The sequence below is a fragment of the Pleurodeles waltl genome, chromosome 7 (assembly GCF_031143425.1).
Source record: "Pleurodeles waltl isolate 20211129_DDA chromosome 7, aPleWal1.hap1.20221129, whole genome shotgun sequence".
In the NCBI taxonomy this organism is placed as follows: Eukaryota; Metazoa; Chordata; class Amphibia; order Caudata; family Salamandridae; genus Pleurodeles; species Pleurodeles waltl.
Window position 1 is genome coordinate 911,372,260 of NC_090446.1, and position 16,725 is coordinate 911,388,984.

The window sequence follows — 16,725 nt, forward strand, 5'->3', positions numbered from 1 at the left end:
CTTGTTTCTTGCAGTGTAGGCTTGAAAGGGTGAACACTGGTGTATCTGGTTAGCTAAGAAGCCATTTACTGATTTCGCACCGTTTTGAGGAATATGAATGAAATCTGGTAGACACTTAATATGTTGAAATTACTCTTGGTATTTACAAACCAAGCAGACGATATTTGAAAATAAGGGGCAACAAGTGTTAATTGGTTAATAACATTGGCACCATGTGACAAATTGGCACACAGTTTAGCAGAAGCTTGAAATGATTAGTTTTCTATTTGTATGTCCAAGTTTTGTGTTAATCCATCAAGGCGGTGGGAAAAGTTAATGGAGGGAGTTAATAGCATTTGAATTTGTTTTTAACACCTAAGCACCTACTACTATGAGGCATGCTCGTTGAAGGACTTCTATGAAACAGTTTGAACCCCATAGTGGAGTTTGTGGTCTGGAGGAAGACCGCAAGCGTGCCACTCCTTTTATTAAAGTAATTACAGCCATCTTATCAGGCACAGAAGAACTTGCACTGATCGCAGCAAATGATTCTATCATGAGGAGCTCGCCTTTTTACTACTACTGCCTTCAGTAAGAGTTGCCTACTGGCCTCTTCTGTTTAAAGAGATCTGCCAGTTCCTTACAACCCGGTTGCTTGCTCTATCCCAGTGGGAGAGGATTGAAACGTCTCATGTCAGCTGCGTGTATGAGGCAGAATGAACATGAGGTATGTGTAGTGTGCCTTGCTCTGTCAGGGAGCCTGGAATCTATTTGTAAACTCCTGTGTCTGGATGGCAGACAGGATGGATATTGGGCACAAACCTGCCATAGAGAGATGTACTTTGCTTGAAAGGCAGTGCATATTCCTAGGTCCTTTTGAAGTAAGCCACACTCTTCTGAATGGACGGTTGTAGGAAAGAGTCCCTTTTGATAGGGTCACTCCCACTTTTTTGGCACTGGTACTGAGGGTTTTCAAACGGGTCCCCCAGTGCCAGTGCTTTTTCCCCCTAAAACAAGTTAAAAGTTCTAATTGTGTGCAACAGCACACACTTTAGTACCTCTGTAAGCACTTGTAGATGGTACCCATGGTACCTAGGGCCTGGGTACTAGAGAGGATCCCTAAGGGCTGCTGCATGTATTGTGCCACCCTAAGGGCCCCCCCCCGGGCTGAAAATTGCACATAGCTTACCATTGCAGACTGCATGTCATTAAACACAACATGGCACACTTGTGTGCCATGCCCCAAATCACTGCATCTAAATATATTTAAGTCACTACTACAGCCAGCCTTCGAGCCCTCAGGGTGCATTATATTTGATGTGAGGACATATCTGAATGAGCAGATATGCCCCTGTAATGTCTAGTTTGATTACTACATGTTGCAAGTGAACAGGAAAGCCACCTTAAGGTATGTATGGATACTCGTCGTTACGACTTACCCAGCTACATAATGACTTCACTGAAGCAGCATCAAACACCTTGTCGTAATAAATCCATGCTCATGTCAGTATTGGGTTCATTATGACCTGCAACCAGAGGGTACCTTAGAGGTACCCCCTGAAACCTAGTAGTCCTCTACTGTGCTGGCTGACTGGTATCGACCAGCCTGCCACCACAGACATGTTTTTGATCCTCAGGAGGTGGAAACCCGCATTCTCAGAGGCCAGAAACAATGCCTGCACTGGAGGAAGGTGTTATCACTTCAAAGTCCCTGCGCCTCTGCTATGTGATCCCAGCTTGCTCCACTCCTAGAATCTGCCATCCCCTACCCTGAAGCCTATTTGGCACCAGGACGGGCATGAAATTAGCTATGCAACTAGGTATGTTGGACTACCAGGCTAGACAGACCCCTAAGGTTAGCAATCTGATGTGCTCCACAAAAGAAGGTTTCCACCATCTTGGTTTTGGTGGAACTAGGAACTCTGGGACAGGGTTATACCCACTCGCCACAGTAAGTGGTCATGAAGGCGGTGTGGTCCGCCCAGAGGTAAGTAGCCCATTGGCTACTATCCTACATGCCCCTAAATTGAGAATTTAGGTGGCCCCTGATACCAGAGGAACAGGTTTGTCTGACAAAATAAGAAGGACCAAGAAGAGCCAAAGAAGCAAGAACTGTGGACTGCTGGTGGACTTTGGCACAAAACCCCACTGCCTGCCTGCTTCTGTCCCGACAATCACAACAACCTGACTTGTCCTGCAGCCTCCAATGGCCCAAGAGGGCCTCCAGCACTTTACCTAGCTGTCAGCGTCACCCCTGAAGTAGAAGAGCCACTCCTCCGCACCCTGCACAAAGCCCACTGATGCAGCAAGTGAGAAGACACCAGGATCCACCAGAGCCGTCCTGCACCAAAACCAAGGGTAGTGGACCCCTTGCAGCAACCATCGCTTGTTTGAGCCCAACCTGGACTCAAATGACACAACCAGAGACCAGCCGTCGAGGGACGTCAGCTTCTCTGAGACCAGCACAAAGAGTATACTAGCTGCCCAGTTTCATCCCCTTTTTGCAGGTATAGCCGAGGCCTGTGGGAGTCTTGACGCAGGAGCACCCGAAGACCAAAACCTTCTGCACCAATGCTTCAGGGTCCGAGTCCATGACATTCAACGGGGTTCCCCTGCTCCCAGGACCCCCAGTGACGAGCCCAGAGTTTGGAGCTCCCAGACTTGTCCCTCAATACACTGCAACAGTTCTTACCTTCTTTGAAGTTTTTCTGATGTTGAAACATTATATAAAGTATTTGTATTTTTCTACAAATTGGTCTCAAGTTTCTTCACGAGTGTGTCTCATTTATTAACTGTGTTCAACAAATGCTTAGCACTACCCACTGATGAGCCTAAACTGCTCACCCACACTACCACAAAAGAGAGCGTTTGGGATTATTATTTTAACCCCTCTAAACCAATAAGGGTTGACGACTTTCTGCGTAGTGACCCCTGACATTTGGTACACTACATAGATAGCCAGCTTCCTACAATGGTGGGTACACATCTCCTTCTAAAGTGCAGGTACAGTTCCTGTCCATTTGGGGTTTCATTCTTCCCCACTCCTTACTGCGCCATTTTTTCACATTCCTTCCCCTCCCGCGCCCCACGAAGGAACGCCCAGCAACACCAACCTCTCTGCAATGCCTTTAAATCAGTAGACCTGCAGGCAGGGCAGCCTCCTGCGTACAAGCTATTGAATCCCTTGAAAGCAGAGGTCATCAAAAACAGAAAGACTCTGGAATTCAGATCACATCTGTGTCTACCAGCCAAGGATAAATAAACCAAGCCAGTGTCACAGAGTTCTTTTACTGAACAGTATTCAAGTTCCACAAATCAATGTGGGAGAGAAAGTTTTGAGCTCCTGGGCTGATTTCTTTTTCAGCCTCCGCCCCAGTCAGACTGGGAGCAGAACCTGAAGTCTGTGTTCCTGTAGAAAGTGCTGAGAAGCTACCTCTGGAGAGGAAGTGACCTTGCTGCTGAATAGGAGAATTACTTGAAGTGGTTTTGCACAAGCTGCTTGAAACAAAGAGCTTCGATGGGATGAGTACAATCTGCATGCGACAATGCACAAACCAGAAGGAAGGCTAGTCCTACAAGGAACATTTGTGAAGTTCATGTGTCCCTGAATCTCGTACTCTTGCTTTCGGTCACTCAAAACAGACTTCGAGCCTCCCATGTCTGCGAGTTTTCAGAGAATTGAAAACTAGGCCTAAGTTTTCCAATTCCACTAACTATATCGGACTTTGAACCACAATATCAAAATTACAAAACTTTAAAAATCTCACCCTTGAACACCTAATTGCAGTCGCCTCAATAAAAGTATTGTGAAGGGCGGCTAGTTAGGTACAGGCATAGTAATTGTTGCCTACTCACAACTGCCAGGACCAGGGATTATGGAGAATGGACATCAGACTCATCTGTACTGTCCATATGTGGGCTCACATACCACTGGTTCCGTATTTTCCATATTGTCAGGATCACAACTGTGTGGCCTCTTAGGTTATTTAGACAAGGTGCACTGGCTCTAACCAGTGGAGAGTGGCTGAGCATGCATGGCACAGGAGGCTCGTGTTTGGCGACCCAAATTGTTTCATTGTAGCACCCACTTGGAATCTACCCACCAAAAAGCAGAATCAAACACTGTGCCAGCCAGCCATCGCTGATCTGATGATCGTCAGATTACACAGGCATGCATTTCACAGAAGTTGCGGACAGGGAGACAGCTCCATCTGAGAAGTGTACATTGTATTTAATAACAGAAAAAACACGAGTGGGTCTAGCTGCAACAAGTTCGTAGATTCCTTCACAGAGACCATTACTACCAAGCACGGCCAAGTCTGCCAGCAGAGACTGGGTAATCACTGAACCCAGACTGTCAAAATCAGAATGCACAGTGTGATGGTGGGACATGCATGTTTGGTTATTGCTCTCCTGGTTATTCATTTTCATATAAATTCTCATGTGTAGCATTTAGTTACATATAGAACACACTATTTTTAAAAAAAAAGCACAGGCTGGAGACTGATTTATTAAATGTTATTGCATGTGGCAATTTGTGAGTCTCTATTCCACAACATATCCAAGTAAACCTTTGACTGCTCTTCTCTACCCTGAATTTCAGGTGCTAAAGAGACAGGCCTTGGGGACGGTTTTAGGTCCCACACCACAGAGAAGAAAAGGTAAAATGCGCCAATTGTCACCATGACAGTCTATAAGCATCTGCATGCATTGTGGTCCTCCAATCTGTTCCTATTACCATGGGTCACTGCTGCAGAAGTAATACATAGCAAGACCTCAGAGGTCTATTATACATCACATTCCAGAAATCATTAAAATAAAACTCACAAAGGGCAAAATGAGTCTTCTCACTAACAAGGGTGTTCCCATACTTTATCACATACAGTTTCAAGAAACTGTAAGCAATGAGGCACAACTCATGGTTACTAGATGGCTGAAAGTCAGACACACAGACACACATTGTTCAAGTCCTGTTCTTTTATGTTACTAAGAACAGAGATCTGGTAATTGCTCTAAGTCAAGTGAATGAACAATGCAGCATCCAGATTGCCTTGGTGTGTAGTGTAAAATGGAAGACCAAAACTGAACATGTGGTGTGCATGGCAGAAGGCCACCATCAAGTAACCCTAGCAAAAGATGGTAGAGAAAATGCATCCCACTTTTAGTTTCTTTGGGTTGCAACAAGACTTTGCATCGTGAAGGCTCTTCTATATTCATCTCTGGTGCATAATTCTGCCATCTCGTGGTTAGGTCAGCAAGTGTTTAGCTAGAAAAACGTTTCCAACCTTTGGTGGGTGTCAACATAGGTGGAGCCAGAGTAGGACGTTGACTATAAGTCCAAAATGCCACAGAATGCGAACACCATTTTAGATTTCATGGGATATCGATGATGGGCTTGCTTCACATGCTGGGGCACTGTGGGCTTATGCTCAACATCACAGAAAACAAAGCTAGACATACAATGCATGGAGTATTTAAGCAATAACCCTACTTCAGAGAGCTGCAACTCCACGTTTTCCACATTTTTCATAAGGGCTGGCAAGGCTTACCAACAGACTTGTCCGCCATACCAACATCTCTGGAGGTCCAGCGGCAAAACCCACAGGCAAGGTAATATGCCTTTTTCATGGTGGTTTTAGCTGGGTCATCAGGAAGTGGAGCTTGCATGCTTGTGGCACGGGTGGAAAGTGTATGCATACAGCAAGGGCAATCAAAACAGTTGGCACACCTGTCAAAGGGAAGCAAGAGGAAAAGACTTTAGGGATAAGAGAACATTGAAGGATTGTACTATAATATTCCAGTACAAATATTACGCCACACTAAAACACCAAATTGCTGAAAATAATAGGACCCTGTTTAGACTCAGTGCAACAGAAGAGAAATTCTAGGCGTGTTTCAGGTCAGAACGTAGGAGAAGCAACAATCCACAGTATTAGGACTGTTCATAGAGAGGAAGAAAGAGTGCTGCATAGTTGTGGTTTATGAGTTTGCTTGAAGACATTGTTGCTCGTACTGTAGTCATTAAATACCAATCTACATCTGAGGGAGGTTTATGTCAGCAGGCTGAATTACACTTATTTGATCAGCATAAAAACCAGGCTGAAAAAGAGCCCATGACAAATAAGCACCCTACCACTGCAGGGTCCTTCCTCAGACTTTTAGATGCCAAGTCATGGTTCTCTATAAAGATAAGATCAATGGCCATATAACCACTTATAGGGGAGATGGTTAGATTACCTGGCTAAAGGATGAACTTAAGGCCTATCAGCCCAAGGGTCACAACAATAAGTAACTTCTACTTACAGCTATGTTCACTCACCCTTCTCCATACACAAGACTTATACTGAAGATCCATAACTAAACACATGACCAGAAGTACCACATTACAAAGGTGGCTGTGGGACTCAAAGAAACACCATACAAGGTAGCACTAGAGTCAGATGAACCCGCTTAGCAAATCCAAACAGACTGAAGAATACCACGTTTTTCAAAACAATGCTGTAGAGAAAAAGAAAGGAGAACCAGGCATGTGAGCAAACCCAAAGAGCAAGAAGTCTACATCTCACAGCAACATCCCACAGAACAAAGAGCCTATGAAACTAGGAAATAAAAAAAACTTGGAACATGAGCCCTTGGAAAGCAACCAAGGGAAATGAAATGATCAATTCACTGATAAACATTGACAGAAAAATGACCACATAAAACACATATCCATAATATTACACATAGCTAAAACAGAATTTAATTACACCTTTTTTTTTTTTTAATACACAGATGGAACCACATTCTACATATTCAACGTGTTTGTTGGTTGTTGCCAAAGGAAAGGCTATTATTTTTCATATGACCAGTCTGTGTCATAGCGGGCAATAAAATGACCTGGCATGCTCCCCTGAAAAAACTGCCAGTTGCATAGATTAATTTGAGAATTCAAATGTCACTCTTTTTTATTTTTTACAGTCAGAGTGTTCTGTAGGTTTTGAAAAACTTGCTGTAAATATTTAATTTATTTTAGATTTTGTTTTTAAAGGGTCTTTTCATTTTTATAGTTGACTGTTTGGTGGGGAAATATTGCTTCATCAACCACAAATTAAAATTTAAAAAGAATACGATTGGCTTAAACACTAAATTACAGAAAAGAACTTTGATAAAGAGGCACTCACAGGATTTTGCCAAACGTAACAGGCAGGCTAACACCATTTATTCTTGCCACACAAGGCTAATCGATTTCTTTATGCACCAGATGTAAATAGTCTTCCACTTAAATGTGCATGGTAAACTGGAAGGCGGCCTCAGTTTAAAATGACTGCATCAGAGGAATTCAGATGTGTGATAGCACACACAGCTTCCTAATGTCTTCCCTGTACCCTGCAACTTGTTGTGCACCAGACCACAGTGGCCCACACATCATCCCAATATACATACTTGTGAGCACAGTCATCCTCGTGAACAGCTTCCTGTTTGTGGTGCTGCCACAGGAGTTCCTTTAGTCTTCCTGCATCTCTGCTGTCAGAAGGATGCTGATCATCATGTTGGCACCCATGAGAGAGGGCAGCAGCACAAGAGAGGTGGTCAGGGAGCAGCCCTCTCTCCATTGCACAGTCTTTACCCGCACAAAACCTCACTACACCAGAGCCGTAAGTGTCTTGTACAAGGGGGTTAGACAAGCACAAGCAGACCTAATAGAGAGAATGCCAAAGGAGTGGGATGGGATTAGGAAAAATACTGGTTTAAGGCATCCGCCATCAATACAAATCTTCCATGTTACCGCTGCCAAACACCACCCTTTATTAGAAGTAGTATTCAGGAAAAGGAAAATGGGGGGCACAGGGTTATGAATGGGACAACTCTCAGATTTCCTATATTAAAATAGTCCCCAGAGTAGGCAGAATAGTTCCAGAGTACTAAAACACGTCCTAACTACTGCCTTCTCAGGAGGCTTGGACTATCATGGCATACCTTGAGGGCTAGGATCTAACCATGACCAGTACAGAGAGAAGAGAAAGGGAAGAAATGATAATCTGTTCTCTATGGAGTATGGCATTTTATGGAATATAAAGCAATATTTTTAGGAAACAATTTCACCTAAAGAAACTATCTCAATAAATAAATATTTTTTCGTTATCATACTGAATGTGTCGAAGGGCATCATTTTGAGGCGCCAGTCTTATACGTTTAAGAACTGCAAGTTGCGATACAAGGCCCTGCCTTTTGCTCCTCACTGCAAGCCTGATCTGGGTAGCACTCTGTTTGGCAGCTCTGAAAAAAACCAAACCTGTGAACAACCACTATAGAAGCCTCTTTGGGGAATCATTTTTCTTCTCCCTGCTTGAGCTTGATAATTAGTAGAAGTTGAGAGGGTAAGAATGCTGCTCGAAAATAAATTCCTTTTGACCAGATTATTAAAAACAAATTCTCCTTGGGTCTGGCCTCTTCATATTAGGACACAAAGTACCACCAGTATGCAAATCTGGCAGTTGTGGCTAGATCCACTGAAAACTTAAACGATCCATTCAAGGACACTGTAGCAAAAGGTATACTTGTGACTTTGTGATTATTTTGCATAAATTATCTGCTTCCTCTTTCTGAGCTCTTCACAGAAGGACTGCTGTGATGATCAGAATCCTAAAACCGAGTTGGTGCTATATGAGCCTTCAAGATGGTCTTCAATCTTGACCCTCGCTGGTAAATTAACTTGTTGTATTGGCTACCTATGGCAGCACAGAGCTGCGCTCTTGAAGTTGACAAAAGGACTTCAAGTACAGATGAATGGTCCTTTTGGACTATTCTGGAAGGTGCCTGTCACTATAATGACAGGTGTGAATGGCCAACGGCCTTCCTTCTATTCTGCTTTGTATTCTCGCTCACCATGGGAAAGACTAAACTTAGCACTGACTACATCAATCCGTCTTCTAGTTCCCAGAAAACCATCATCATTGATGGTCAACAGACTTGTTGAAAGAATTATCTATATAGCCACACATTTTGTGCTATGAACAGGCATAAGGTGATCAATTCAAGGATAAATGTACCGTGACAAGCAGTTGGACAGAGTTCCAGAGCAGAAACAGATTTGTTAATTGATAATTATCTCTCTTCAGAACGGTGGGTAGAATGTGTTTTACTATGAGTTAGACTCACCCAAGTTGTGACTCTTGTGCTGGTGAAGTTACTGACCTGCAGATGCTGGAGCTACACATGAACCAAGACATCATTCGCTCAGCTCACTGCTACGTGTAGATCTTAAAAGACTACATTCAGATTTAAACTGTATTAACCAGTTATCTAAATACTGAGAGACAAGACTTTGCTTCTTCTGAGATGTGCCACCACCACCACTGTCATTTGATAAATGCTCTCTGGGAGGATTAAGAAGCCAAGTGATAAAACCTTTTCACTAGAAATGTTACTGGCTTACTTTAACTAATAAAAATATGTTTTTTTTTCTGGTATTTAGATGTGTGCTATAAATGTTCTATGTGTTTCCTTATCCTAATCTGTTAAAGTGCCAACATCCAAACTTTTCCCCATTGTATGGTCAAATTCTCTCAAGATACTGCCTTTTTAGAAAAAGGAACTAGATTAAAGGTCTTTTTTTGTGAAGCCACGGTACTCATTCGATAGCCAGCTTGCTTTGAAGCAAGTTATATTCCTCTCCTAGATGATCAGTTGTTTGGATGTTGTAGGCGCAAGTCTGGTGATGATGCTCTGTGGCTCAGCAGGTTGTCACTTCTCACAATAGACCGAAATGTCTGACATTTTGCCCAGTCCACACACTTCCTGGTAATGGGCAGTGCTCCTTTATAACAGAGTTAGAAACAAGGCAGAAGAGCAAAAAAGTAATTGCTTTGAGGTAACAAGCATAAGGTAGAAGACTGCCTTTCTTCTTGATAAGTACCTTCTGCTGATACTAGTACTATTGGAATAGGGACACCACCACCAGTAGGACTTAATGATACACTGGAGGCAGCAGCATATTTTAGATGACATACGTTTAAGACCTAGGTTAGTCTTCCTTGTTTTATGCGCTACTTTGAAGGGGGTCAGTCTCAATCTTACAAGTTTCCAATTTGCATGTATGCATAGCAGCCATTTTCTAGTGGAGGGTAGGCCAAGTATTGTATTTTTTAGGTCTGGTTTCAGACCTGTAGGTCTTAGTAATGATGTGCAGAACATGGCCAGGCCAATACAAAATGTAGGCATATGTTGACAGACCTGAGATATCTGCCTAAGATACAGATTACCTAGCATACCCTCTTTGCCAACTATCAGGAAATCCTATGTTATGCCTGGAATCTGGCTGTCTGAAAAGCAACTCACTGTTTCATAAAGAAAGAGGTCATATCTTGAAAACTGATCAGTGAAAACTTCCAGCAGTTGGTTATAGATGGACGTACAGCATTCCTACAATCTCCACTTGGGTCACGGACCCTCAGCATCGTTTTCTTACTGCCAAAAAGACAACCAACTCAGCTGCAGGGATCTGACCTCAATAACAACGAATCTTGCTCCATTGGTCAGTACGTTCAGCAAATGCAGGGCTTCTGCTTTTGAGGAAGCCAGCATGAGTACTATTTCCATTGTTATGTCCATAACATTTAGAATCAATGGTCTCCTGGAGTCACTGTATCGATGTAGTTTAGCAATAGTCAATGCCTTACAGATCATTAAAATTATTATTATTTCTTTTTTTTAAAAGATGCTAAATTTTGATGCTCCTCGATAAAACTTCCCTCAAAGTTAATGTCATCCACTGGTGATATCCTAGAAGGTGTCTTTATAGGTGAAGTGGGGTGACGTATTTCAAAAACAGAATCCTAATCCCAATGCTCCGTAACCAGATTCTCCGGTTAGGTATTCTTAGCTGCACAGTAGCAATGTGATGGATTATTTCATTCTTGAAGTTCTCCAGTACTGAATTCAGACAAAAACTCCCCCCCCCGCATTTCCAAGATCTCCTGTGGAGGAATGAAGACAATCTCTTTAGAGCCGCTGTTTTGAAAACCTATACAAGTTTTCTTCTAGCAGGCATCCAATGTAGATACTACTTTTCTACAGCATGCTGCAGAGATTACACAGACCAGCTCGATGTCCATCTCCTTGACAACATACACTTCAATATCAAAGGCAGTGCAATGTTATCTGTGCCTTGCTGACATTAAGGAAACTTTTATGTAAAGTTTGTTTTCACAAAATCACTTTACAGTATACAGTGCTATTAACATCATGTGACTTATCCTCAAGTCTCCCATCCCCTCCCCAAATAGTGCTGCCTTGTACATTTCAAAGCAATGTCCAGCACACAAACTGAGATCCACATGCTATGGTAAATATGTGACCATCATGCTCCCTAATTTATCTCCTGGGGCGACCGATTCTTTCTCAAGTCCCTCAGTGTCCTGGGGCATTTCAAGGTGGGCATCTCCGTCTTTAGATAGTCCACCTGTGCTTTTCACTATTTTAAATTTCTTTCTTCCAGGTAGAAGATCATACAATAGCGTTTCTAGTTCCATAACCATTAGGGTCCATAGCCTGCAAGCCCAGGCTGTTGTGTCAAGAGTCCTAGAATTTTTCCAGTTTTCTTCGATTTCCTGCCTCACTGCTAACATATGAGTTATAACAAACTACTCTGCCTTCCCTAGACATTTCCAGTTCCTAGGATGGAAGCCCAAAAATGTTAAAATCGGATCTGAGGGAATAGATATGCCCATGGCCTTTTTATATGGCTTAGTATTTTCTTTCAATACATTGTTAGTACTAGGCAGGACTACCACACATGCAGACTCGCATGCTACAGTTTCTGTTGAGTGAAATACCAACCATTCATAACTCTTATTCCCCTCTCTCTCTCTAACATGAATACTACAAATAGTGTGTTATGCCCACCAAAGGTCCACTCAGTGTTCTCTCGGTCCCTAGAGTTCTTTAACATTTTTGCATGTAGGGTCAATTATGGGTTTTAGAAGGGTTTTCAATGCGGTATAGTTAGCTGATAAAGCCTCTAGTTGACTGATGATTACAGAACAATTTATTTTCCGAATGTGTAAGTGTTCTCGTCACTGAAACTATTTGTGGGGGCCACCACTAGGTGTCTAAGTTTAAACGAATGGAGTCTCATTATCAGCGAGTTAAAAATGAATCTTGAACCAGGTGAAATGATTAATCATATTGTTCTTGAACAAATCACTCAGCATAGTGCAGTCTCCCATTTCCTAGATGGAAACCAGGGCTGCATTCAGGGCCAGTGTAAAATCTAGGTTTTTAATTATCTGAGTAAATGGTGGGTGGTGGGATGTTAATAGTGCAGATTTTAGAAAGGTTGTCCATGCCTCCATGACTTGCCTTAGAATATTAGATAGGGTCTTTTTGGTGTAGCATCTCTAGGAAACCAAAGGCGGTTCCATGGGGTCCTCTCAAAACAGAGCATTTCAATAATGGGACGATGTTTTCCTGTTTTGCGGAGGGACCATTCAAACGTGATGGGCAACAGTGCAGCCGCAAAGTAGGTCTTCATGTGTGGTAAGCTCAGCACACCCGAACCTCAGGTCCTTGTAATAGCTTTCTAGCAATACAGGATTTGCCTTTCGTCTAAATGAATCTGTCACATGCATACAACAGTTGGCATATATCCTGAACTGATGTTAATACAAGTCGGGCTTGATAAATATACATTAAATTGGGGAAGGATATTTATCTTCATGGCAGTCACACTTCTTTCACTAGATGAATACGAGTCCCAAATTATTTTTTAATTCCTGTATGAGAGGTGGATAGTTGGCCTTCTGTAATTCTTGCAGCGCTGGAGTAATCTGTGCACCTGTTAATTGGAAGGCTTTTTTTTACCCATCTGAAAAGAGAGATTGCTTCTATCTCAGACCAAACTTGTTTTCCTACTTTTATCTCTAGGACGTTCGATTTAGTGAAGTTAATCTTGAACCAAGACCAGTCCCAAATGTTGCAACTTGCATGGAATTTACGGCCTTCTCATTCTCAAATAGGTGTAACTTGTGTTGTGAACCCTGTACCATAGGAGACAGATCAAATGAGTTAGGGGTTCAACCAACAGTGCAATTAGAAAAAATAGGAATAAAGGGCAGCTTTGGTTTCACGGGAGAGCCTGAAACTATCCGCCCCCTCCCCACTGATAAGTACTCTAGTTTTCGGGGACATGTAACTGGCCAATATATTTTTTTACATTAACGGTCCAACTCCTTCCTAGTGCCGCAACTGTTGGGAAGGAACTCTATGCAATACAAAGTTTTTTTCCATGTTGCTTGCCAGTATCAACATCAGTATGAAACACCTTTGCCGATCAGCAGGAGGACCCTATGGATTTTATCAAAAATCTGGTCAGGTTCAATTAAAAACAGCATGCATATTTCTAATCTGTTCATCAGAACTTTCGTGTAGATTTTAAGATCTGATCTGTACTCAGTGCATTGTTCTTTAGCCTTGCCTGTCTTTTAGATTAGGGTTATTTTAGCTTCACTTACTTATCTTTACACACCCCATGTCCCATAAGGTACTGAACAGGCTGGCCAGCTGGGGAATCAAAAGTGAACCCTCTCTACCACTTTGCATGCAATGTCACCTTCCATTCCCAATTTTGTGTTCGGTGGTAGGGTGGGCAGGCGCATGGGCGTTGAAAAATCAGTTATTGCCTGGTATGGTGAGCATTGACTTTTCTAGCCTACTTATTGCCAGTTGTGCTTGATGGCATGTAGAGCAGCAACAAAGGACCTCCACTTCTGTCTGTCTTGGATAAGTTTCTTTAAGGTGCCCCTGTTGTGCTGCAGGGTCTTCATTTCTTTTTACACAGTTCACTTCCTGGCGTTTCTTGCCCTGCCTCTCTTTTGTTTACCGTCTGGGGTCCAGTGTAGATCTGCTCTTGTGATGGGGTCTTGTTCCCTTTCGATGGTGTGGTCCTATCCATCTTCTCCACATAATGATCATGTCCATTAAGCCTTGCCTGCATCCTGTGAGCAGTTCCTGGTTGGAGATGGCTTGTGGCCAAAAACACACAAGGTTCTTTTTAAATTATTGATGTGGAAGGTTGACAGAGTTTATGTTGCTTTTCATGATCCTTCAGCATTCTGATCCATACAAGACTGTGAACAGAATGCAGCTTTGGATAAAGCCTCAGCTTTGTGTTGGTGCTGTACTGAGATGACCTCCACACATTGTTCAGTATACTAAAGGTATTCCTCACCTTGTTAAGTCTGCTCTTGATGTCACTGGCTGCCGTTCCATCATGTCTGATAGTACTGCCTAGGCCTAAGTAGGTGACCTTTTTAGTAGAGGCTAGGTCCTCTCCATCCACCTTGTTGGTGATGGGTTTGGGATGTAAAGGTTCAGGACTTCTGATTTCCTCATGTTGATTTTCAGACTCACTTGCAAACCTGGCTTTTCTGGGAAGGTTTCCCTTTTTCATTTTCCATCCCAGTCAAAGACTCATCCTATTGCCCGATACTGGGGTCTTAGGTGTTGTCTTTAGTGCTTTTCAGTCTTGTCGCTAAAGAGTTATCAGCCATTGTTGGCTTTTTTGAGCCATAAAAGAGCTTTCTTCGATCTTTCTGTCAAGTGTAAGACTAGTTGGCTTCTCAGTTTCGTACTTCTGTTAAAAGAGGGAGGATTTTACTTTCCTTACACTGCTGTCCTTTAGCTCTTACATGAGACTCTAACTTTTACTTTGCGAGGGACCAAATGCGTATTTGATGAGTTTTAATCGCAATTGCTATGCCAATGATTACCGCCATAAAGGGGTCCTAAATTATAGCTGGCTGCAAGTCAGACTGTGTACAATTAGAGAGGTGTTCTGTTGTTTGGTCCTTCATTTCTTTCTCATGGAGCCTATGTTTAAGGTTGGATGGGTGAAATCCCTTATCACAGGTGCATGGTCCAATAAAGTTTTCAGGCCTGTCTCAATTTCATCTGTTTGAGCTAACATGGAGCTTGTCCTCCGAATGTCTGGTCAATTTTAGAGAAAATTCAGTGCCTGTAGTCTAGACTGGAGAACCCTTGGCATGTCTCCCACCATGTGGCAATCAAGTGGGTGTTCATCTCTACTTGGTTGGAGAACCATGTTAAAATATTCTGCTCACAGAACTTTCCCCCCTTGTCTTTCTCTGCACCAAATCAAAGATCATATTAATATATAGCTTCTGATCAGTGTAGGAGGCTACCAGTGTTACTGCTAAGATTGTCTAGGAGAATTACGTATCTTCCCTCAAATCTATAATTTTGGGGATACATTTTGATGGTAAAGTAGCATGTTGAAAATGACTTAACTGGTGCTCCCTTTACCTCCTACACCTTCATTTTGGGTTTGGATAGGCCTTATTGAGATGCAGTAGAGGCTGATGCTCCCCTTGGCTTTTCAGATGGCAAGAACTATCTGCCCAAGATTATGATGAGGTTGCTGATTATTTCCATAGTCTGAAGTGATTCACTCCATGGTTCTTCAAAGCCTAAGACATTCTCTAACTTGTAGGGAACTCCCAGACAGTGTGACCATCAGAAAGGTTTAGGATACAGAAGTTAGAGAGTTTCATTCACCCTCTCCCCACAATTTTTCTCCACACGAGTGGCCACTACACAAATGACAAAGGTATGATGAAGTCTGATCAAAATGCCATGAACATTGAACTCACTTGCACATGCAGGAAAAAAGAAATCATTGCAACTGAAGAATCTCACCATTAGATATCAAATTCTATTTATCAGTTCAACATAAGAGCAGAGCTCAGTGCTGAAGAATCCTAGTTGGATAGAGCACCAATATTAACTACACAGATCTGCGTTATGAGACACCAATGGGCCAGTTTTGAAAAACAGATAGTTTGGGGAGTACAAATACTATTGCCTCAGAAATATCTGCTACTATTTACACTTGGCCATCTTGTAAACAGACTAAGAAAGAAATGGTGGACAAGCTGGGGGTAGCCAAATACCCTCCAGTAGCTCTGTGCACACCTACCCTCTGGAACTAGACAAAACACCTATTTAAAAGAGACAAATAATAAAAAATAAAAATAAAAAAAAATATATCACCCAGCGTTGGTGTACACCAGGAAAGTATTACACTTTGTCCAGATGTGCAGTATTATATGCTATTTATTGCAGCTGAATAGTGTGGAGAGAGCACAGGCACAAGGGAGATGGACTGAATACTTGCAAAGACACAAACACTGTCAATTGCTCTAAGCCGAGGATTCAGGGGATTGAATTACTGCTTTAAGTAGGTCCCGTGGCTATTTTTAGAGTTGTAGAATTATTTTGCTTTTTAAAGTCATTGTACCATGCACTCGTTTATACAGAAAATGTTGCTTTTCTCACATTAATTTCTCTTAACTACTGTAATAAACTGGAATTGATCATTTTCACTATAGTAAGAAATGTTCATTTATTCACACAGATGCTCTACTTAATTTATTATTTGGTCATATTTACTTTCACTGGCATGGAATTATGTATCCTTGGTGTGATCATAAGTATAGTTCTTGAAAAAAATTGTTAAAACGAAGTTGTGAGGGGAAAAAAAAAACCCTGAAAGTTTCCTGCTATTGCTGGGTAACCTTAGACCTCTCCACACAAATGGGCTGTTGATGGCTCCCCAATAAACAGGACATATCATTCATTTTCAACATGTATCCAAACAAAGAAACAATACTGTACCTACACTGCATGCTACCTCACTGTTAACATTATCAATGACAATATCACCAGTCATGTCATCTACATCCTTTG

General features: G+C 42.2%; 1 protein-coding gene across 2 annotated transcripts in view; it reads right to left on the reverse strand.

Annotated features, from left to right (window-relative positions):
* DCTN4 (dynactin subunit 4) overlaps window positions 1-16,725 on the reverse strand; it is a 119,981-nt gene that overhangs the window by 67,316 nt on the left and 35,940 nt on the right. For both annotated transcript variants that reach the window (XM_069199563.1, XM_069199562.1), the window contains exon 3: window positions 5,529-5,707. In XM_069199563.1, the coding sequence (XP_069055664.1) occupies window positions 5,529-5,707 (179 nt within the window). The remainder of the gene's footprint in view (window positions 1-5,528; window positions 5,708-16,725) is intronic.